The sequence below is a fragment of the Fundulus heteroclitus genome, chromosome 20, assembly GCF_011125445.2.
Source record: "Fundulus heteroclitus isolate FHET01 chromosome 20, MU-UCD_Fhet_4.1, whole genome shotgun sequence".
Taxonomy (NCBI): domain Eukaryota; kingdom Metazoa; phylum Chordata; class Actinopteri; order Cyprinodontiformes; family Fundulidae; genus Fundulus; species Fundulus heteroclitus.
In genome coordinates, this window is record NC_046380.1 from 42,997,442 (window position 1) to 43,020,971 (window position 23,530).

Consider the following 23,530-nt stretch of genomic DNA (forward strand, 5'->3'; position numbering starts at 1 on the left):
CCAAACTCACCAAGACACCTCAAATAGGAAAAGTAGTGACTAAATCAATAATAAATTTGACAAATGATATTATAAGACTAATAGATATTTCAAGGAAAATGTATCTAAAGACGAGGCAATACACACACTTATCTAAACCCCATGCCAAATTTTCTAAACTATTAGCCTTGGGGGGAAAAAAACAGACAGAGCAATCTTCAAAATCAGAAACTCTCACACGAGGGACTAGACAAGAAGAAATACAGTCCACATTTAAATAATTTTTTAAGAAAACCTTTTCAAAAATGGCAAGAAAATGAAGAAGAAATTAACTTATTGCTAGACACACTCAATGTTTCTGTTGTAACTGAGGGGCAAAATGACAAATTAAGTGAAGAAATAACCAATACAAATACAAAACACAATCAAGAATTTTAAAAATAACAAATCACTGGGTATTGATGGTTTCAGTGTCGAATGGTTCAGAAACTTAAAAAAAGAACTTACTCCACTACTCTTAAAAACTTTTAATTGTGCACTCAAAAGACAGATTCCCTGAAGTTGGAAAGAAGCTATCATTATCAGTAATACCCAAAGAGGTAAAAGATAGATTAAAATATCTCAATTCTTGTCATAGTTTGAGTTCCTGCCTTAGTTTAGTTTTTGTTTTTGGGTTCTTGTTTTCTATTTTAGCTTGTGTCCTGTTTCAGTCTTAGGTTCCATCTTAGGTTAGGTCTTGTCATTTTATTTTGTGTTCTAGATTGGTTCTTGGACTGTTTTAGTTTAACCTGTTTTCACGTCCCAGTTATTCAGTCAGTTCAGTTCCACCTCCAGCCACTTCCCTGATCAGCTCAACCTAGTCTGGTAATTAGTTTAATTCTGTTCATCTGCTCATTCCCCTATGCTCATTCCCCTATCTGCTCATTCCCCTGCTCATGCCTCTGTCCGATCATTGTGGTTTTTTTTCATGTTTTTATTTTAGGTTGTTGGCTGTGGACTGTTAGAGTTTTTTGGTCACTGCCTCATTGCTTTTTGGCTTGGTGCCCTTTTTGGTTTTCTGCCTGTTTTTGCTCTGTTAATCACCTTTTTATTTCAACCTCTGCTTGTCTGGCTGAATTCAGGGTCCTCTGTTTCTGATTCATGACAATTCTCAATGTTGATTACCATATTTACACCTTATTAATGTCTAAGAAAATGGAAAATATTATAACCTCATAAATATTGATCAAACAGGATTTATCAGCAAAAGACAGACTCAGGACAGCACTACGACTATCCAGTATGTAATAAGTTATATACAAAAACACATAGAGAAAAGTATGATTATTAGCCTGAGTGCCAAAAAAGCTTTTGATTTAGTCAATCGGTCCTACTCATTCAAAGTTCTGAAAAAAATCCAATCAAGTGATCTTATAACAAATAATATTAAGGCCTTTACAACAATACACATTCCAAAAACAGGATAGATGGTTATCTAACAGACTCACTTATACTACAAAGGGGAATAAGACAGGGGTATTCCTGGTCCCCTCTCCTGTTAGCTTTTTACCTTAAACCATTGGCGCAACATCTTAGACAAACAAAGACTATTAGAGGGATCATAATTAAGGAGACAGAACACAAAATTTTCTGCTATGCAGATATTCTTTCATTTAACAGAACAGGATAAGCCTTTGCCAGAACTGATGCATCGTTCAGAAAATATTGTCTCAATATTGGCAACAAATTAAATATTGGTAAAAAGGTACGATCTCCTATTGGAACTCATCCAAAAAAGTTAAAAAGATTTACCCACTTACATGAAACATAGAATCTTTAAAATACTAAAATTCTAAATTTTTACAACCATGTAGGTGTCATGCTATATGTGACACCGAGCTTGATACACTGAGCTGCTCCATGCAGGTGATCTCAAGGATGATCAGTATCACAGTACCTCTCTCTGTGCACACTGACAGGTGTGTGGTGGGTGCCTGCTGGAAAAGAAATTGCTCTAGGTGCTTACCTCGCTAATTAAATATTTTACTATCCCTTTCCTGCTTCTCCCCACTGGCAGAAAGTGTGGGAGTTGTAGGAGGTGGAGAATTTGACACAAGAAATGTAGGCAACTGAGAATATTTTTCTCAATTTTTACATATTTTTCTTAATTTTGTACATAACATTCAATAATGAGAAGTAAAACTAAATTTCAAAATGCCATTCTGATAAAAATGGAAACTAAATCCTCCACCAAAGTCTTGCTGGATGAATAAGAAATTAAAAAGGTGTGATCATTCTTTTATAAGGCAGAGTTCAATCACATAGGCTGTGATCCCGTAGGAGAGCAATAAAGTGTCTTTTCCCAACCAATAGGGAAAAGACAGTAAATAACAGTTTTCCCTTTAAGACCATCCCCTCCTCATTTGTGTAATGAGGCAGAAATGCATACAGAAATAGAAGAAGGACATGCAAAAATAAATAAGGTGGAAGAAAGAAATGGGGTAAACATGTAAAAAGGAAGAATAATATACTAAAAATCTGACTAAATGGACTTGTATTCAAGAGGTTATGGGACAATTTACATTTTTATATCAGTGTAAGTCACAACTAAAAGATGAAAAATATTCTCAGTTGCAGGTGGAGCATCAGATGGTTTTAGACAAGAGTGAGTGCTGCCAAACTCTCAAAGGCCGAGGTGAGGATGTAAAAAGCTGGCGCTGAGACAGAGGAGCTTGAAGATAACAATGTCGGCGTGCCTGCGTCTCACCAAAGAAGAGAGTCCCCCACCCTTCAGGTGAAATCCTCACACAATCAGCCCCAGCAGGTTGACTCATTGTGTGAGCTAGAATCACAGAACAGCTCTGCAGTTTCTAATGCAGCACCTAGAACAGAGCCAGTCTTGCCAAAATTTAGAACAGAGGCTCTAAATTTTGAGTTTACAGAAAGTACTTCCACAAATTCCATGGAAAGTGCTGGAAGTCAGACTGTCCACAGTGGCGCCTTGCACCACCCTGCTGCCATTTAGACAAAGGACAAAGCAAGCTTAGAGTCTCAAACCTTCACACAAAAAAACAGGCCTAACAAAAGGCACAAATTCAGTTCTCCAGTGATCTAGCAGACCAAAAAGGGTGGAGACAGGCTGCAACAAAAGCCTAAGCAGCCAGGTAAAAATCAACCTTGTCACAATGCAAAACCACAAGGTAACATTGGTAAAAGGTGGAGCCATTCACAAGAAGTGATCACAAAGGAAAACTTTGAGAGTATCTGCAGAGATCTTCTCACAGTGTTTGTCGCGTGTTTAACAAAATGAAACAGCGAGCTGATCAAATCCAAAAGCAACCACAAAACTTATCATGCCCCAGTGTATGATAAGGTTCAAATTAAACTACTTAATTACTCGTACGTTGCTTAAAACATCCGAGATCAAATGAGACATCCAAGATGATTTCATTCGGCTAATCCTGATCCGGCTAATTGGGTTCTTCGAACACACCTGTTGTTTATGATTAGTATCGCTGGATTGAGTTATCTGAGACAACTGCGTGTTCATGCGTTTGTTTAAAAGGGGAAATGTATCGATAGTAGAAACAATGATCAGCAGCACTGCTATTGACTGTTCAGCATGGCCAAAGAACGCCCACAGTTTTTCTCTCAAGAAGAACACAATCTTTTAATGCCGAATTTGAGTCATTAATTAAAACGACAGGTAACACCTCAAAGTCTGCTAAAGCCAGGAGAGAGGCCTGGCAAAAAGTAGCAGACAAATTAAATGCGTAAATACTGTCCATGGTAGATGTTTCTATCACTTTCTACAGTATGAATTTTTGCATTTTAATAATTTCATATTTATTTTGTTCTTTTATGTCAGAGCCTCCATGGGAGCCACTAGAACATGGGGAAAAAAGTGAAGTACAAGAATATTCTACAAAATGGTAGCCTTTAATTATTATACTGTATTTTAAAAAGCAACTTCTTCTTCTTTTTTAAAAGCCACTGTTGAATGATGTGTTTGTCTGTTTATAACAGCCACCAATAAGAAGGCTGGGGGAAAAAACGGGTTATTTTTACTTTTGTTGCATGAGGCATGTTTCACCCTTTTTTTTTTACAAAATGACACATAGTGCCATCCGTTTCCTATATAAACGGCTTCTTCAACAAAAAAATTGTATTTTGACCTGAAAAAAAAACACAAATTAAGTAGAGAAATTGAACTCCACAATGTGAAAAAGAGAAACATTGCACTAGAGATTTATAAATAATTGTTTAAATAAAATGACAGGAACTAAGCATTATTTGTATCTCTCTTTTATTAAACATTAAAAAATGGTGTTCCACAATTCTGTTCCGTCCTCTGCCACTAGGTGGTTCAAGTGCACTGGCTGGATAGACTTCCTATCTCCTCCACTTATAAAGCTGCAATCTAATCCTGTTTACATGAAATAAGCCTGCTCGCGAGCAGGTTCAAGCTTGCGCACATGTTGCTATGACAGCAAGTGCAGGATTAGTTTCGAAGAACCAAACGATCCAAGATCATGCCAAATCGTCAACAATCAAATCCAAAACTGATTAAGCGACGTACGAAGAACGGACCCATGGAGTCAGGTCGGACGCTTAAATCATGTGCTGCCTGTCTGAAACCATCCATTATCGTGCCTGTTCACAAGAAACCAATCATCACCTGCCTCAATGATTATCGTCCCATCACTTTGACCCTGTCATCTTAAAGTGCTTTGAGAGGATCCTCCTAAAGTACATCAATGATGCCAACCCTGCTGGCCAGGACAGCCTGCAGTTTGCCTGCAGGAACAAAATCTCCACAGAGGACACTGTCTTATTAGCACTGCATTCAGCTCTGACTCATCTGCAGCAGCCCAACACCTATGTTAGGATGCTCTTCATGGACTTCAGTTCAGCATTCAACACCATGCTCCCAGACATGCTGGTTCTAAAGCTCCACAACATGGGATTATCCACACCTCTCTGCTCATGGATCAGTGATTTCCTCATGTAAGAGATTATGAGATTACAGAGACTGGACTGCAAAGTTGTTTGCCATGGAAATTACAGATAAACGGACTCTGAAGGCAAAATGTCTGACATACTTAGACTGGACAGAATGACTGTTATGGGTGATATGTGTCAGCAAGGACGTCTGCATTAGTGCACGATCTTCTCCACCAATGTGATGAACGGAACGCTGATGATATACTGTGCCAACCCCTGAATGGGTGGACACATGCTTGGTATTTAATGTCTGTTTATGAGAAGAAATGGGGTTCTCAGGTACCTGTTGTTATAAGAACCCAGTACTGAATCTGTAAACATTCCTCTGTCTTTTTATTACTACAGAAGTATACAATAGAAACACCACATTACCAGATAAAAGAACCAGGGGAGGCCGAGAACACTCACCAACAGACCCCAGGTGGTGCGGCTAGGGAAACACACATCTGCTCTACTAATCCTGAACACAGAAACGCCACAGGGTTGTGTCCTCAGCCCTGCTCTCTTCACCCTTTCCACCAAGGATTGTTCTGCTGTCCAACCCACAACCACAGTGTAGAAGTTTGAGTCCCCTGTAGTGGGACTCAATGATGAGTCCCACTACAGGGACTACAGCAATCTCACACAGTAAGAACAAGCTGATCCTGAACACCAGTAAGACCAAGGAGGTAATAATAGACTACGGGTGGTACAAGAGGACTGAACACGCTCCTCTCTACATACAGGGGTAGGTGGTGGAGCATGTGGACAGCATTAGGATCCTGGGCATTCACATCTCTTCTGACCTCTCCTGGACTGTGAACACCTCCAACCTGGTAAAGAAGGTCCAAACTGAAAAGGTCTGGACTTTACACTAAACTGCTAAAGAACTTCTATAGAGCTACTATATAGCATGTTTTATGTGTCAGCATAACTGTATGGTATGGGAGTTGCACAGTTCAGGAGAGGAAGGACAATGCAGGGGATTGTGGGATGCCGTCTGCAGGATCTAGACTCAATTTATGCAGAACGAGTCTAAAGAAGGGCAAGATGCATCTTCCCTGATCCCACCCACCCAGGTAATGCGCTGTTTGCCCCTCTCCCATCAAGTAATCTCTTCAGAAGCCTCAAACTTGCAAAAATGCAAACACAGTAAACAAACTGCAAACACCCCCACGCTCTCCTGCTCATCACAGGAGATTTCAACCATGCCTCCCTCCGTTCCACCCTCCCCACGCTCACCCAGTATATCACGTGTGCAACAAGGGACAACAAAACGCTGGACCTTTTTTACGCAAATGTAAAGGACGCCTACATCTCCGCCCCCATCCCCCCACTTGGACGTTCAGATGATAACCTCGTCTACCTGCCCCCCGATTACATTCCACTGCTGAGGAGAACAATAGCACACAAGAAGTCAGTGAATGTTTGGTCAGATGAGGCCAGTGAGAAACTGAGGGACTGTTTCCGAACCACAGACTGGAGCATGTTCCAAAGCTCTCATGGTGATGACATCAACAGTCTGACTGAATGTATCACTGGCTACATGACCTTCTGTGTGGAGAGCATTGTGCATACAAGACGGCTATAGTGCTATCCAAACAACCCCCCCCCCCCCCCAGGTGACCCCTGAGCTGAAAGTCCTCCTCTTCTGGTTCAGAAGAAGAGGGCTTTCTACTCAGGGGACAGAGAGGAGCAGTCCAGCGGGAGGATCAGGCCGGCAAAGAAGGACTATGGGTTGAAGATGGAGGAGCAGCTGGCACAGAACAACGTCAGAGATGTGTGGAGAGGTCTCCAGAACATCTCCGGCTTTGGGCAGAGGAGCAGCAGGGCTGCAGACGGTGACACCAAGTTTGCAGATGAGTTAAACAGGTTCCTCATCCGGTTTAACTCCCCTCACACTGGCCCGTCCCTGCCCTCAACTCTCCACACATCTCCAACCCCCAGCCCTCCAGAGATCTACCCTCCCCACGCCACCACACTTATCAACCCCAGACCCATCCACACCTTCGGCCCTGCCTTCCTCCCCCCTCACAGTCACACCAATACAGATGAGAGGGCAGCTGATGAGGCTGAAACAGCAGCCTTGGGGGGATTCCGTCCGATCCTGAGGCTTTACTCTAAGGACCTGTGCTGATGAGCTCTGTGAGGTCCTCAGCTACATCTACAACCTGAACCTCAACCTGAACCCCACCCTGTGGAAGACCTCCTGTGTGGTACCGGTTCCCAAAACACCGCACGCCAGGGAACCAGCCAACTTCAGAACAATTATTCTGACCTCCCACCTGATGAAGACCATGGAGCACCTCATCCTTGCTCACCTACGCACTGTGGTGAGCCCCACCCTGGACCTGCTGCAGTTTGCCTACCGGCCCAACATCGGAGTAGAGGACACCATCATCTACCTGCTGCAGTGGGAGCTCACCCACCTGGAGACCACTGGGAGCGCTGTGAGAGTCATGTTCTTTGACTTCTCCAGTGCTTTCAACACCATCAGACCAGTGCTGCTGAGGGGGAAGCTGGAGAACGCTGAAGTGGACAAACATCTGGCTGACTGGACCATCAACTACCTCACTGACCACCCTCAGCACGTGCGGCTGCATGGCTGTCAGTCAGAGATGGCAGTCTGCAGCACCGGGCCCCCCAGGGCACCGTCTTGTCTCCGTTTCTTTTCACCCTCTACACCTCGGACTTCACCTACAACACAGTCAGCTGCCATCTTCAGAAGTTCTCCAGTGACTCGGCCATTGTAGGCTATGTGTCTGAGGGGAACAAGCTGGAGTACAGGTCAGTCATCATGAACTTTGTGGACTGGTGTGAGAAGAACCACCTGTGTCTAAACACTAGGAAGACCAAGGAGATGGTGATCGATTACAGGAGAAGACCCCAACCTCACTCACCCGTGAACATCCAGGGGCAGGGCATAGAAACTGTGGAGTTTCAAATACCTGGGTGCATTGTTCCCCCTAAGCTGCGCGCGTGCGCAATCGCGCACGGAATCTGGGTTCAGCGTGCACAACAAATTATGCTGCGCAAAAACTAAAATCCAAGCTGAAATGTAAACGAAATAATAATAAACCAAGTTATTTTGTACCATTTTACAACTCAACAAAATGGTACAAAATACCAAAATGGTGTTCCACGGTCTCGCTCTGTGAGCGGCAGGTGCTGATCAGAGCGCACCACTGATTGGTGGGTGGGGCAGATGCCTTTATAGTTGGGCAGGTTGCGATGTTTGTTCTGGACTCTTTTAAAGAAAAAAATACAGAGCTACGCTGATTAAAAAGCTGCTGCTCTGAGTAGTTCTTCTTCCCTCTGTCATACTCGGGTTTTCAGTTTCAGAACAGGTGATATCAGCCAGGTAACTAGACACAGCGTCCAACCAACCATGACTTTAACGTGAGCACGAGCATGAAAGAAGCCCTGCTCAATGGAACGCAGATAACGTGCTTCACCATGGCAACGGCAGGAAATAAGCCTTAAAGTGCGCATTTCCCGCGAGTCGAATTAAAACATTTTAATGAAGGCATATGGACAATATTTAGGCATAAGAAATAATGCTGTTGCTGCTGAAAAAGCGAGTTGGCTCGATATGAGAGGTATTTGATGGAGAATTAAAGCTGTTTTCTCACACTTCACTAACACACTAACACACTTCACTAATTCATCACAAAAGGGGAAGGTATATATATACAGCATATATATATATATATATATATATATATATATATATATATATATATATATATATATATATATGGACCAACTATTTATACCTCATGCACCTTTTGAGTGATCTGAGTGGTCTAGAAGGTTCATACTGCAACAACAGGTCTTTAATGTATTTCGGTCCTAAGCCATTCAGTGGTATATAAACTAAAATAAGTATGGTTAAGTCTATTCTCTGAGCTACAGGGGGTAAGAGTAAGGACTTTGGGCTGATGTGCTCTATTTTCCTGGTTTTAGTAAGAACACAACCAGCATCATTCTGTGTCAGCTGCAGTTGTCTGATTAAGTATTTGGGTAGACCTTTGAAGACACCGTTGTAGTATTCAGTGCAACTAAAGATAAAGGCCTGGATGAGTTTCTCTGGTTCTTGTTAATCCGGAAAAAAGTTATTCAGATGATAGAAGGCTGACTTTGCAACTGCCTTTATGTGTCCTTTAAGGTTAAGGTCTGAGTCTGTCACTACACCCAGTGGAGTAGAGTAGAGTAGAGTTCTGGTGGTACAATCAAAGGAGGGTTTGTGAGTGTTTGAACTGTGGCAAATAAAGCGCAAGTTGTGGTGATGTTTTCGTTCATGATTTCTGCAAACAACATTTCCCTTGCAAGTTTTAGTGATAAGTGATAGGTTTGCAGCGTCTCTTTGTAGATTTCATGACAAACGTTGAAGTTGACTTTTACACTATTACTTAGGGCTGGACGATAATTCAATAAAAAAATATATTTTAATCAATAGACGTGTGGTTCAAGAGGAAAAAAAGGGTAAATAAAAAGTTCAATAAAAGAATAATTGTCCTTTCTTTTGCATTCTAGCCTATCATACTACAGTCATTACATACTCACAAACCATTACAAAAGCAGACCCAGAAACGCTCCTTGTGTTTCTTTCTTCTTCTTTAAAGACTTAAAGTTTTGGTTAAAAGTTGGTTGAACAAAAGTTTTGTTGGAATTCAGTGGTCTTTATTTAAAAATAGGTCACTAAGCAACAGCATAAAATGACCAGGGCTGCACTTAAAATATATATATTTTTAATTATTTGATAATTATCAATATCAATCAATATGATTTTTATTTTATTTATATGATTTTTGTCTATATCGTCCAGCCCCACGACAAAGTTTTCTTTCAAATGTCGCTAATGGAGCTTTTTTTTCACGGAGATTTCTTCCTACCAGAGAGAACTTTCACTTCCATGGCAGCAATGGAATTGATAATGTCTAAAATCCTACAATGGAAATATCTACTAACTCAACAATTGTGTTATAACCTAGAAACAAGGTGGATGAGTAGGCTTGATTAAAGGTTTCAGCTGTGTTGTCAGTAAAATAATGTTTTTTATAATATATATTTTGCTAAGTGAGTCGATAGATATTGTGCTTTCAAAGATAGTAGAAAGAATTATCTGACATCAATTACAGAGACATGGGAAATATTTACACCCTTTCTGAGGACTCAGAGTAGAGCCACTCTTCTTCCACGTAGAGAGGAGCCAGTTGAAGTGGCTCCGGCATCTGGTTTGGATGCCTCCTGAATGCCTCCCTGGTGAGGTGTTCCGGGCACGTTCCACTGGAAGAAGACCTAGGACACGCTGGAGGGACTATGTTTCTTGGCTGGCCTGGGAGTGCCTTGGGATTCCCCTGGAGGAGCTGGCCCAAGTGGCTGGGGAAAGGCAAGTCCGGGCATCCGTACTGAAGCTGCTAACCCCGCGATCCAACCCCAGAAGAGTGGAAGAAGATGGATGGATGGATGGTTCAACACTGTAGCTCTAGTAGCAAAATATCTTATTAAAATCAAGGCTCCCTTCATGCACACACACATTCTCAATTGCGCTCCGTGCTGCTCTTGTGCAGTCATAATGAAACTCTTTGTGGGATACCCCTCTCCCTTTTTTCCATCGGGTCTACATGATTCCCGTAGGTGACCAATTTAGAATTCAAACCGGCAAATTTCGTTGTAAGGTGAATGATTTTCATATCACTCACCATGAGTGAGTGATCTGTTCTGAGTGCTTATTGGGCACTCAGAAGAGAAGTATGTAGCGATATGTGGTGGTCCATTTTCTCACTAAAGTTAAGAAACATGAAATATCTGAACTGTCTTGGCCTTGAGAAGACCTGTCCTCCAATAAGCACTGTTGGTGTCCCGTAGGGGTTGATGGGGGAAATCAACCCCTCTCGGCTCCATTTTCAGCCTGGATTCTGGGTGATGCTGTTTGTTTTGGAACAGTTTGCACCTGCTGGCTTTGTGTTTGTCCTTCTACGGTCTTTGCTGGGACAGTGATGTCACTGTGCTTGGAGAAATGGCCTCTTGTTGTTACCAGCACTGAAAATATTGGCAGTGAAAAGTTTCTTTCCCGTCTTGATTTAGGCCGAGTCCATCTGTCTGAAAAGATGATAGCGCTCCCAGAAAATCTTGCGATTGTCAATTAAATTAAAGGAGCTAGCAGAGCATTATTTAATTACCATTTATTAATCACAAAAAAATTCTGGTTGCTGGAGTTCAGGTTGCTGACTCACACTCTGTTCCTGTTACTGTGGACTCCTGTATCAGAATCTGTTTTCGTCATTGGAGGTCCGGTTGTTCCTTCAGACTCTGATCCAGTCACTGGGGTTCCGGCAGCCCCCTCAGACCCTGTTCCTCCCAGTGGGGGCCCAACTGCCACCTCAGAATCTGTTCTTGTTACTGAGGGCCCAGTGGTTGCCTCAGACTCCGTTTCTGTTACCGAGGACGCGGCTGCCGCCTCAGAATATGTTCTGTCACCAAAGTTTTGGTTGACCCCCTCGGATCCTGCGTCTGCCACACCGAGGTTCTGGTCGATGCCACGGGTGCTGCCTCCATCGTCAAAGGTCTGGTCGACGCCTCAGCTCGAGTTAGCGTGGGTGCATTGCTCGCCACTCTGCCTGTCTTCTTGGTTGCTACGGTCGCCAGTCCGTCAGCCAGCGTGGGTTTTGCACTCGCCAGTCCATCAGTCAGCATGGGTGCCATGTTCACTAGTCCGCTAGTCAGCGTGGGTGCAATGCTCACCAGTTCTTCACTCTGCTCAGGGACCCAGAGTGCAGGCAGTTGGGATCAAACCGGGTACCACCACCACTCCCCTCCCCAAAGAAAACCAAATGCTACCCAGATGGGACTCGAACCCACAATCCCCACCTCCGGAGGCTGATACCTTATCCATTAGGCCACTGGGTCATAAGAGGCCTCATCGAGGCACCAAGCACCCAAGGCCCCATGGAGACTTTGAGGTCTTCAACAGCTCCTGCCCCCACACTTTCGGCTAGACAGTCAACTCTCTAAGTGGTTTTAAAAGCTGCCTTTGTCAGAAGTACTGGAGGGATTACTGCTGAGATTCCTAGTCTCTAAGTGTTTGGGTGAGATAGAAACCATTACCCAGGTGCGGTCTAAAGCGATTTTCCAGGTGCCGTCTGAAGCCGTTATACAGGAACCATCTGAAGTCTGTAGCCAGGGACCGTCTGATGCCTGTAGCCAGGTACCGTCTGAGGCCTGTAGCAAAAAGCCATGTACCGTCTGAGACCTGTAGTCCGGTACCGTCTGAGACCGGTAGTCTGGTACCATCAGAGGCCAATAGCCAGGTGCCATCAAAGGCCAAATTCCAGATTACCTACTGGGTTAACTTTAGGGGTGGTTAGCTCCGTCAATGACACCAGCCAAAGACTCTATGTTTTTTTTTGTTCGGGTTTTTTAAGGGTGTCTGGAATCTGCCCGTGAGGGGTGGGGGTGGGGAGGGCGGTTCTGTCACGATTCACGTTTCTGTTTTAGTTTGGTTCTGTGTTTGCACTTTGCTTTAGTTATTCAGTTCATCAGTTCAGTTCACCAGCCACCTCATCTCACCTGTCAGTCACCACTCAATCTGTCTGCCTGTCACTCCCCTGTCACCAGTGACTACCAATCAGTTCAGCTCTCTTCTCACTCACCAGACATTAACCAATCAGCTCAGTACATTTCTTGTCACCACCCATCCTTTGATCAGCTCCACCTGTCACTTGTAATTAGCACTCTGCTCTGTTCACCTCCTTATTTAATCCTGCCTCATCCTGCCACAAGCTGCCAGATCATAAGAGCCAATTGGTGAGTCATATCCAGCATCTTTATTCTGATTGCCTGTAGATACCGACCTGATTTGCCTCTAGACATCTGACCCAGCCTGATCCCTGTTAACGTGTTTTGCCTGCCCGATTCTGACTGCTCTCCTGTCTTACATGACCTGAGTCTGTACCTGGACTATTTTAGCTCGCGTACCGAACCAGACCTGCTACCTGACCACCGAGCTTGCCTTACCTCATCTAGCCTGTAAGCCGACTTGTATATTTAACCTGGATCTGTGTCTTGACTCTGAGCCTGGATTCTGCTCCTGACTGTCTAGCTATTCTGATAACCCGGTTTGTGACATGAAACTGTTATCGACCACAAACTCCTGCTGAGATTACTGCCTGGCTATCATCCCGATTCCGATTATTACCTCTCCTGACAATAAACCTTCTTAAACATACGTCCTGCTTGTCTGGTTTTAATTCTGGGTCCACCCGTTCCGTTTATAACAGTTTGAGCTTTATCTAAGAACGATGATTGAAAATATCATACAGTGTATGCCCGCCATAAGAGGTTTAACCTCACTGGAAGTGTTGAAATGTTGAGTGTTATCCAATGAGGGCCCTACTTTCTCACTGGTGACTTTAATGTACAGAGGCTCAAACCTCAAGGGGGATTTCACAAAGGGACTGACAGGCAGCATCCTGTTGCTCCAGAGCGAAGGGGAGATCACGTCCGAAAGCAGACTCAACAGCTGATTAATGCGCAACATACTCATGAAATTAAGCGCCTTTTATCACACATTTATTGCAGTTTAATGACTACATTTATGAAGTTTAACAATGCATCTATGACCAATTGTTTTATGAAATTTACAGGGGAGGTTAAGCCTCCCTAGTATTCAATAAGAAATCGCCACTAATTCAGGTAAATGTGTGTAGAATGTATCATTAAATTTTCTGACACATCAAGTTTGGGGTCTTCATTATCTGTAAGCCATAACCATCACAAAGAAATAAATAACCACGTGTCACAAGCCCCAACACTTTGCGATCAAGAATGATTTACACACTGAATTCTCAATTTATCATAAACAGTATTACTGGAAGAGTTACTGTATATGAGAACATTTTTGTGTAATAATGTTACTAAAAGACAAACATAAACAATTACTTAACCTACCTTCCAGTTTTGCATACTCCGACAGGCGCTGGTAGTTGACTATGGCAGCCTGTTCCAGACACTTCCTGATCACAGCTTTGACTTCTTCTTGGGGAACTGATGTCACAACATCTTTCATCAGAACCTTCCCAAAATGACAAAGACGGCAACACAAATTAAAACTGGACTAGCACCTCTCCCAGTGGATACTGGAATATCTAGTGGGATATATTTATAAAGCAAATACATGTCAATATATTTACATGAAAAAAGTAATGGTTTCTAAACCAAATATCTTCTACGGTGGCCCTGAAGTGCAAACCGCAACTACAAATTTAAGATCACTACTACATATTCAAAAGCACAACGACATTAAGAAAAACACAACATTAAGGAAAACACAACAACATTAAGGAAAACACAACAATATTAAGCAACACACAATGACATTAACCTACCGGAAAAGGTAGGTACCAGTGGGAAACTTGAGATATTGCTGATTGGACTACAGTGTGGTTTGACTTTTAAACCGAAAGTAATTCTGCCCATTGCGGGTTTCTGAAAACATAAATGTTGTCGGTGCAACAAACATAGCTGCTGTTATCCAGGAATATTTTGAATCAGGACCTACTTAAGAGGTGATATTGGATATTTGTTATGGGTCTGGCAACACCGACGCGCTGGCGCATGCGTCGGGCTCATAGAGCAAAACCCGTGTAGATGCGCGTATCATTATCAGAAAGCCATGTGACTGATACAGGAACTGTTTTAAACTGACTCTGACACTGCAAACTGCGTTTATAAGGAAGGATATCTGTCAATGGGATGCATCTGCAAAAAGAATATTTGAACTTTAGCGGTTAATCAAAATCATCAAAAATTATGGAGCTTGGCGTCAAGCCAAACAAAAAGTTCCGCCGCCCGTGTGGGACCATTTTGATCTCATATGGGAAAATAAGGTAATTGTTTTAATTTAATTTAAGTGTATGCTGGAGATAGGCACCAGCACCCCGCGACCCCATGAGGGATAAAGCAGATCAGAAAATGGATGGATATTGTTTCATCCTTTTTCTCTCAGAGTTTCACTTGATAAGATAAGATAAGAGATAAGATAAGATAATCTCTTAAGGTTTTATTGATCTCACATTGGAGAAATTCACTTGTCACATCGGCTCAGTAGTCAATAATCAGAAGAAGGTGCCAAAAGTAGGACAAGGTGCATCGGTTATATACAGTGTGTCCACATTTATACAGTGGATCAAAAAAAGAAGTAAATAAGAAAAATAAGACTAAAAATACAAAATAGAAATAAGTCAGAGGATGTCTTATGTACATTCACGTTGACTTATATACATATGTATTGATATATATTCAGGTGGCAATAGCAGCTGAAGTCACTTTTTTCAGGATTATTGCACAGTGTATTAAATAGAATTGCACATTAGTTATTGCACGTTGGTTATTACAGTTATAGTTACAGTTATAGTTACAGTTATAATGATGTTATAATTACAGTTATAGTGCAGCATTGTATAATCTGATAGCAGCAGGGATGAATGACCTGCGGTAGCGCTCCTTTTTACAGACAGGATGTCTAAGTCTGTCACTAAAGGAGCTGCTCAGCTCCTCTACAGTCTGGTGCAGGGGGTGAAAGGTGTTGTCCATGATGAAAGTGAGCTTGGACCACACCCTCCTCTCCGCTACTTTCTCCACTGAGTCCAGAGTGCAGCCCAGGACAGAAGTGGCCTTCCTCACCAATTTATTCAGCCTCTTTCTGTCCCGCTCTGCGCTGCCAGGGGCCAAGCAGACGACAGCGTACAGGAGGGCTGAGGCCACCCCAGAGTCATAAAAAGTCTTACGCAGGGGCCTGCTCACGCCAAAGGACCTCAACCTCCTGAGGAGGTGGAGGTGGCTCTGGCCCTTCTTGTATAGTGCATCGGTGTTATGAATCCAGTTCAGTTTATTGTTGAGGTGAACACCCAGGTATTTGAAACTCTCCACAGATTCTATGTCCTGCCCCTGGATGTTTAAGGGGGAGTGAAGTGGGGGTCTTCTCCTGAAGTCGATCCCCATCTCTTTGGTCTTACTGGTCTTTAGACCATTGGTTAAAGCAAAAATAATCAGTTTGACTGAAATTTTTTCGAGTCAGCCCATATATTCCCGGGACCGTGGAAATAATGCCACATTAGTTACCTCACTTGCTTATTGTGCGAAGTCAACTTTAACCAAATCTGGTAGTTTTACAATATGCAATGACTGTCAGGATTCTCTGTGCTGCTCTACTCTAACTCTATTCCTCAGGTGTGTCTGGTTGGCTGAGGAGGCGTGGCCCACACCTGCAGCTCGTTGCAGGCGGCTTCCTCTGGCTTCTTAAGCAGAGCGCTGACAGATGGAAGACGCCAGAGCCTTAACCAGTCGTGGTACGACGTGGCCTCTGTCCCTACGCTCGGACACCAGCTTGTGAGTTTTGCTCTTCGCTTTTTTGACTAATTTTTGGATCTCTGTTTGCCTCAGATTTTTGTGCTTGGATGCACTCACCCGTCTTGACGTCTCGTTCCGAAGAAACAGACCAGCAGAACCGCCTGCTCAGATTTTGCTCTGGCGCTCCCCTCATACTTCCTGGATGTTACCCAGCGAGGCCTGAGTTCCCCTCTCCCGGTTCCTGCTGGTTCTGCATTCACTCTGGTCAATCCATCTGTCAACCGTTGCCGACGAGGTTCGCTCAGGATCCCTCGCCAGTTACATCAGCCGTCCTCAGCCACCAGCCGCCTACTCCAGCTGAGTAGAATCATAGAGTATTCCCGACGCTACTTCTTCCCGGTTAGGTCCGCCCGGCTAAATGGTAAGCAGCGCACTTCTAGCAATTCCCCTGGTTCAACTTTCAGAGTTTCTGACTCCCTCTTTCTTACAGACTCGCCAGCCTTGACGTTCTGACCCAGCCGACTCACCCGTAGTTCCGTCCATAAGATCTGCCTGTTTCCTAAAATAAACATCTTAAAACTGTGCTTTGCCTCCCGATCGTATCTGCATGTGGGCTCGTCACCTGAAAACCATGACAATGACCATTCCTGTCTCTGTCCCACCTTTCAGCTTCAGAACCTTGGTGTCATCCGGGACAGCCTCCCATCCTCTCCTTCACTTTCCACATCATCACCTGGTTAACTTTCATCTCTGCAGCATCAAGTTCTTCCTTCACACTTTTGCCAAACTGGTCCACAGTCCACTTTACAGTTTGAGCTCCCTTACCTCCCTGTCCTCCAGAAAATCTCCATAAACTACAACTAGTACAAAGACAGCAGCTTGCATCATTACATCATCTACTTAACAGCTGTACATTAACTCCACTGGCTCCCTGTCACATTCAATATAAACCAAACTTATGAGCCTACAAGGCCAACCACAACCTGTACAATGCATGACACATTACCGACACTATGATGTCATACATTTTAGTTTAACACAGATTGCACATTACAATAATCAGTCTCTGCTTTGCCCGTTATTGCACAGCAATTAATTATCACAACTCATGAGTTTATAAAAAGGCATTATTTAACTTTTTTGAAGTTTAATAAAACTGAAATCTTAGCCCAGTGACTGGAGACTTGTCCAGGACCCTGTGTGACAGCGAGCCGCGTTTCCTCCTCAGATACGGCTTGACGTCACAACTGTAGAGAAAAGCCGGTATAGAAAATCGAGGAGGGATGGGTATACATTTTTAAAAGTTTAATAAAATTGCTCAAAGTTTATCAGAAAAAATGTAACTTGCTTTTAAATATGAAAATTTTTAATTAGCAAAATGTTATTAATGTATTTCGTAAAGTTAGATATTGTTGAAGGTCATCTTGGCTGCAGTACTGTCTGTCTGGCAGGTGTTTTGGGGTCGGAGTAAAATGAGTGAAGCTACTTCTACAGTGTAGCTTCACATCTCGCTCCACTCCTTGTAAAAATAAAAAAATAACTTCACAACAGCTCTCTGAGAATCACCTCTGGCCTCACCCAGTTAGAACCCACTCTCCAATCCATGTTGTAGCTGCAGTTTATTTTTTTATGTAGTTTCCTTAATAATCTGTACACATCAAAATCCTTGTCATTTTATTAAGAGTGTACTGGTGCGCAGCGGCTCATCAGGTGGAGCTGCTGCTTTTTGACTGACAGCCGCTCTGACTGGAGCTCTGCCTTCTTTGGTTCAGAAAAGCGCAGGTGAAATTAGTTATTTTTCTACTTTTTCCAAAACGGACCCAGTCAAATGCAGGACATTGTTTCATATTCCGACCCTTGTCCAAAAAAAGCGTGTCATGCTAAATTAGCCTAAGCTAGCACTTTACTCTTCGAGTTTTAAATAAAACGTAACAGCGAATAATGAGGAGGTCCCTGGTCGGTCGCTGCGTTTATCAGCTAAGTTGCTGGAAGCCAGTGAATAAACGCTGACAGGTGACATGGCCACAGGTGACATGGCCACAGGTGGAAATAACTAATTAATTAACTGCAGGAGCAGCGACAGACATGCTTACCGATGGAAGTTGTTCAGATGTTCATTTCGCTCCACTTCCTGACCTGCTGGTTTGCATAAACCCAAAGAAAACCTTTGACCACCACTACTTTCATTCATGCATCTGTGGCCAGTTTGAGGCGCTCTTCCAAATGTTATGATTGAACACCGATGAAGCTCAGTCTGGCAGAGCAGATGTCCGCTTTGCAAAGACCCACCCTACTCTCTTTCTGATTGGCTAATGTCCTGGCTCTGCCAGGTTTCATTGGTTGAGAGCTGCTTCAGTTATAAACCTTGACTCAAAAGTGTAGACGGAAGAATTTGCGCTCATTTTCCAAATGACGGAAATCCGTCGCAGTGACGGAAAACTTTAACCCCTGGTTTAGACACAGGTGGTTTTCCTCACACCAGTCCACAAAGTTCATGATGACCGACCAGCGCTCCAGCTCGTTCCCCTCAGACACACAGCCCACAATGGCCAAGTCATCAGAGAACTTCTGAAGATCTATCGGTATAGACATTCATTTCAAGAGAAATTAATGTTTACCTAGTTTACTGTCATATTGTTTTTTGCAGGTTAAATGTTGCATTTGTTCAACAGAACTTTCTTGTTAAAACAAAAGCACCTCCTCAATACTAAGACATTATAGGGCCAAGCATGTGAATGAAGTCCCAGATACACCATGATAAACTCAGGTATACAGCCATTTTACAACTTACTCACAGTTGCTTTATTGATAATTCCTTCTAATTTATCCTTTACCCCCTTTTAACCATCAAGCTTCCAGGAAGCAGATGCTGGATGAGGCTCTGCAGAATTTCACCCTGAAGGACTGGCAGCCACTCAGCATTGTGGAGAATTGGCATTGGGGCCGTACGCCGGGGAGGGTCGCGTTCCTCCTGCCCGCTCTGAAAAATCTGCTTTTGGCCCTAGGGGGGTTCAGGGAACTGGTTTAGGTCCTTCAGCCCTCATTTGTTTTGCTAATCAGAAAGGTGTGTGTGGACTTTCGGTGGCCGCCCAGGCGTGATGCACGTGTAGTTCCGAGCTCTGTCTCAATAGTCCGATAATACATAAAATATCCTACAATTCAGAAACCAAACAAGTTTAAGCTACGTCTAAGTGTTGCTACAAAATGTCGACTGCGAGAGCAACGAAGTATAAATCATCTACAGACGAGACAGCGGGGAAAAAGAAAGTTCCAACCCAGGAACTGGAGGACACTTCAAATGCAGCCATCTTCGTGGCGTTGCAGGAGCAAGAGGAAAGACTAACCGGAAAAGTTAAGTTTGCTGTCAGAGAAGCAGTCGAGGAAATAGTTGCTTGTGAAATCCAAGCCCTGAAAGCTATGATTGAATCCACCAACGCTCCAGTAAACAAACTCAGCGGGGATATAGCACAGCAAGTTGCGGTCGGTAGAAAGATACAGGGAAAGCTGGATGCTATGTCGGCTAACATCAGAGCGGTGAGACACGATGTGGGTGATCTCCAGAAAGAGCTACTGAACCTCCGCCGCAAAGTCGCTGAGATGGAGGACAGGTCGGGGAGGTCTAACCTCCAACTTGTTGGCTTGCCAGTCAGCGGAGGGTGAAAATGCCATCCAATTCTTACGAGATAACTTACCTGTGTGGATCCCCTCCCTGGCCGGGGAGAAGATTGAAATCCAGCAAGTCCATAGTATATTCACCACTCAGGACAGCACCACCCGTCCGTGTACCCTTATCTTCCAACTGCTCCGTTACCAGGACAGGGAAACAATTCTCAATGGAGCCCTCTCGTCTGCGTCCACACATCAGGTATCCAAAGATGGGCGGATTTCGACATCCAAGTTGCTGTTTTTCCCCCCACTACAGCAACAATACTGCGCAGAGGAGGAAAGCCTTCGATCCGGTGAGAAAACAGCTTGCCAACAGAGGTCTGCGGTCGTTCCTGAGATATCCAGCGACTCTGAAGGTCAGACACAACAGCTTGCTGCACTTTTTTAAAGGTATGGCAGATGCGGAGTCTTTTATGGCCAGGCTCGACCGGAGCCCTCACTCATCAGCCGGTGAAGACGGCACCATCCGCGTCTCTTTCTCAACCATACCTGACGATGAGGGAAGTTTGGCGGACACTCCCCCCACTGTAACTTGATCCCGACAGCACATTTCTATTCAATTCAATTCAATTCAATTTTATTTATATAGCGCCAAATCATGAAACATGTCATCTCAAGGCACTTTACAAAATCAAGTTCAATCATATTATACAGATTGGGTCAGATTATACAGATTGGTCAAAAATGTCCTATATAAGGAAACCAGTTGATTGCATCAAAGTCCCGACAAGCAGCATTCACTCCTGGGGAACCGTAGAGCCACAGGGAGAGTCGTCTGCATTGTACATGGCTTTGCTGCAATCCCTCATACTGAGCAAGCATGAAGCGACAGTGGGAAGAAAAACTCCCCATTAACGGGAAGGAAAACCTCCGGCAGAACCGGGCTCAGTATGAACGGTCATCTGCCTCGACCGACTGGGGTTACAGAAGACAGAGCAGAGACACAACAAGAGAGACAAAAAAGCACAGAAGCACACATTGATCTAGTAATCTGTTCTACATTAGATGGTAGTAGCGGGTGAGCCGTCTTCTCTGGATGATGTCACAGTTAACAAAACGCCAGACCAGGTGTACCTACTATGAAGAAAAAGAGAGAGAGCAAAAAGTTAAAAGCTGAAATGACCACAGTCATTTCAATGTAATACAATGCAAAACTGGAGAACAGTAGACAGAAGAACAGTAGAAATCAGTAGAGTGAGAAAATTAGACCCTGATGTCCTCCAGCAGCCTAGGCCTATCACAGCACAACTATAGAGATAGCTCAGGGTATGAGCAACTCTAACTATAAGCTTTGTCAAAAAGGAAAGTTTTAACATTAGTCTTAAAAATAGATAGGGTGTCTGCCTCACGGACCAAAACTGGGAGTTGGTTCCACAGGAGAGGAGCCTGATAGCTAAAGGATCTGCCTTCCATTCTACTTTTAGAGACTCTAGGAACCACCAGCAGACCTGCAGTCTGAGAGCGAAGTGCTCTGTTAGGAACATACGGGGTAATCAGAGCTCTGATATATGATGGAGCTTGATTATTAAGGGCTTTATACGTTAGAAGGAGAATTTTAAATTCTATTCTTGATTGAACAGGAAGCCAATGAAGGGAAGCTAAAATTGGAGAAATATGATCCCTCTTGTTGATTTTCATCAGAACTCTTGCCGCAGCATTTTGAATCAGCTGAAGACTTCGAACTGCATTTTGTGGACTTCCTGATAGTAAAGAATTACAATAGTCCAGCCTTGAAGTAACAAATGCATGGACTAGTTTTTCAGCATCACTCCTGGACAGAATGTTTCTAATTTTGGCGATATTCCGGAGGTGAAAAAAGGAAACTCTGGAAATCTGTTTAATGTGGGATTTAAATGACATGTCTTGGTCGAAAACAACACCAAGATTTTTAACTTTATTACCAGAGGCCAAGTTAATGCCATCCAGATTAAGTGATTGATTAAGAACTTTATTTTTTGAAGACTCTGGCCCAAAGATTACAACTTCTGTCTTGTCAGAATTTAAATGCAGGAAATTTAAAGTCATCCAGCTTTTGATGTCATCAAGACATGACTGCAGTCGAAATAACTGATTGGATTCATCAGGATTTATGGATAAATATAGCTGAGTGTCATCAGCATAACAGTGGAAATTAATCCCATGCTGTCTGATAATTTTGCCAATCGGAAGCATATATATAGTAAATAGAATTGGTCCAAGGACTGAACCCTGTGGTACTCCACAAGTGACCCTAGAGTTTGAGGAAGATTTATTATTAACATGAACAAACTGGAATCTGTCCGACAGATAAGATTTAAACCAGCCTAATGCTTTTCCCTTAATCCCTACAGTATGCTCAAGTCTTTGTAGGAGAATATTGTGATCAACTGTATCAAATGCAGCACTGAGATCTAACAGGACAAGTATAGACACAAGTCCATTATCTGAGGCCATGAGAATATCATTGGTGACCTTCACCAGAGCTGTTTCAGTGCTATGATGAGCTCTGAAGCCTGACTGAAACTCCTCAAGTAGGTCATTACTTTGTAAATGTTCACATAGTTGATTAGCAACTACTTTCTCAAGAATTTTAGATAAGAAAAGAAGATTAGATATAGGTCTGTAATTTACTAACTCATCTTGATCAAGAGATGGTTTCTTAAGTAAAGGTTTAATAACAGCTACTTTAAAAGCCTGTGGTACATATCCATTTACTAAGGATAGATTAATCATGTCTAAAATAGGACCACTGATCAGAGGGAATACCTCCTTAAACAACTTGGTTGGGATTGGGTCTAACATACAGGTAGAAGGTTTAGATGAAGCTAAAATTTTAGATAGCTCAGAAAGCTCTACTGCTTTTAAACAGTTCAGACACTGCGCAGGTTCTAAGGATTCCTCCAATGCTGCCTCACTTACTGAGGATGAGGTAATCATGTTTGGGAGGATGCCAATTATTTTATTTTTAATGGAATCAATTTTATTTATGAAGAATCCCATAAAATCATTACTGCTAAGAGCTAAGGGAATGGATGGATCAACAGAGCTGTGGCTCTGGGTAAGTTTGGCAACTGTACTGAAGAGAAATCTAGGATTATTCTTATTCTCCTCAATTAATGATGAAAAATATGCTGCTCTAACTCTGCGAAGGGTCTTGTTATACAACAATAGACTGTTCTTCCAGATTAAGTAGGATTCCTCTTGGTGTGTAGAGCGCCATTTTCTCTCCAATTTCCTAACATTGTGCTTCAAGGAACGCAGCTCTGAATTAAACCAAGGAGCCAGCTTCCTGTGATAATCACCTTCTTTTTCAAGGGAGCTACATTGTCTAATGCAGAACGCAATGACGAAGTCATACCGTTTACAAAGACATCTATTTGTGAATTGGAAGAAACAACATTGCTGCCATCTACAGGGCATTTCTGCAGTACGGAGGACATTAAAAAGGTGACAGACTCTTTAAGTTTTGATACAGCATTATCCGATAAAGATCTACTATAATGGAACCCTCTTTTGGGGGTGGAGAACTCAGTTAGATTAAACTCAAATGTTATTAAAAAATGATCAGATAGGACAGGGTTGTGAGGAAATA

General features: G+C 43.1%; 1 protein-coding gene across 2 annotated transcripts in view; it reads right to left on the minus strand.

Moving 5' to 3' along the window:
- Positions 1–23,530, minus strand: part of LOC105920400 (calcium-dependent secretion activator 1) — a 710,204-nt gene that overhangs the window by 315,571 nt on the left and 371,103 nt on the right. For both annotated transcript variants that reach the window (XM_036151653.1, XM_036151654.1), the window contains exon 16: positions 13,894–14,017. In XM_036151653.1, coding sequence (XP_036007546.1) covers positions 13,894–14,017 — 124 coding nt within the window. The remainder of the gene's footprint in view (positions 1–13,893; positions 14,018–23,530) is intronic.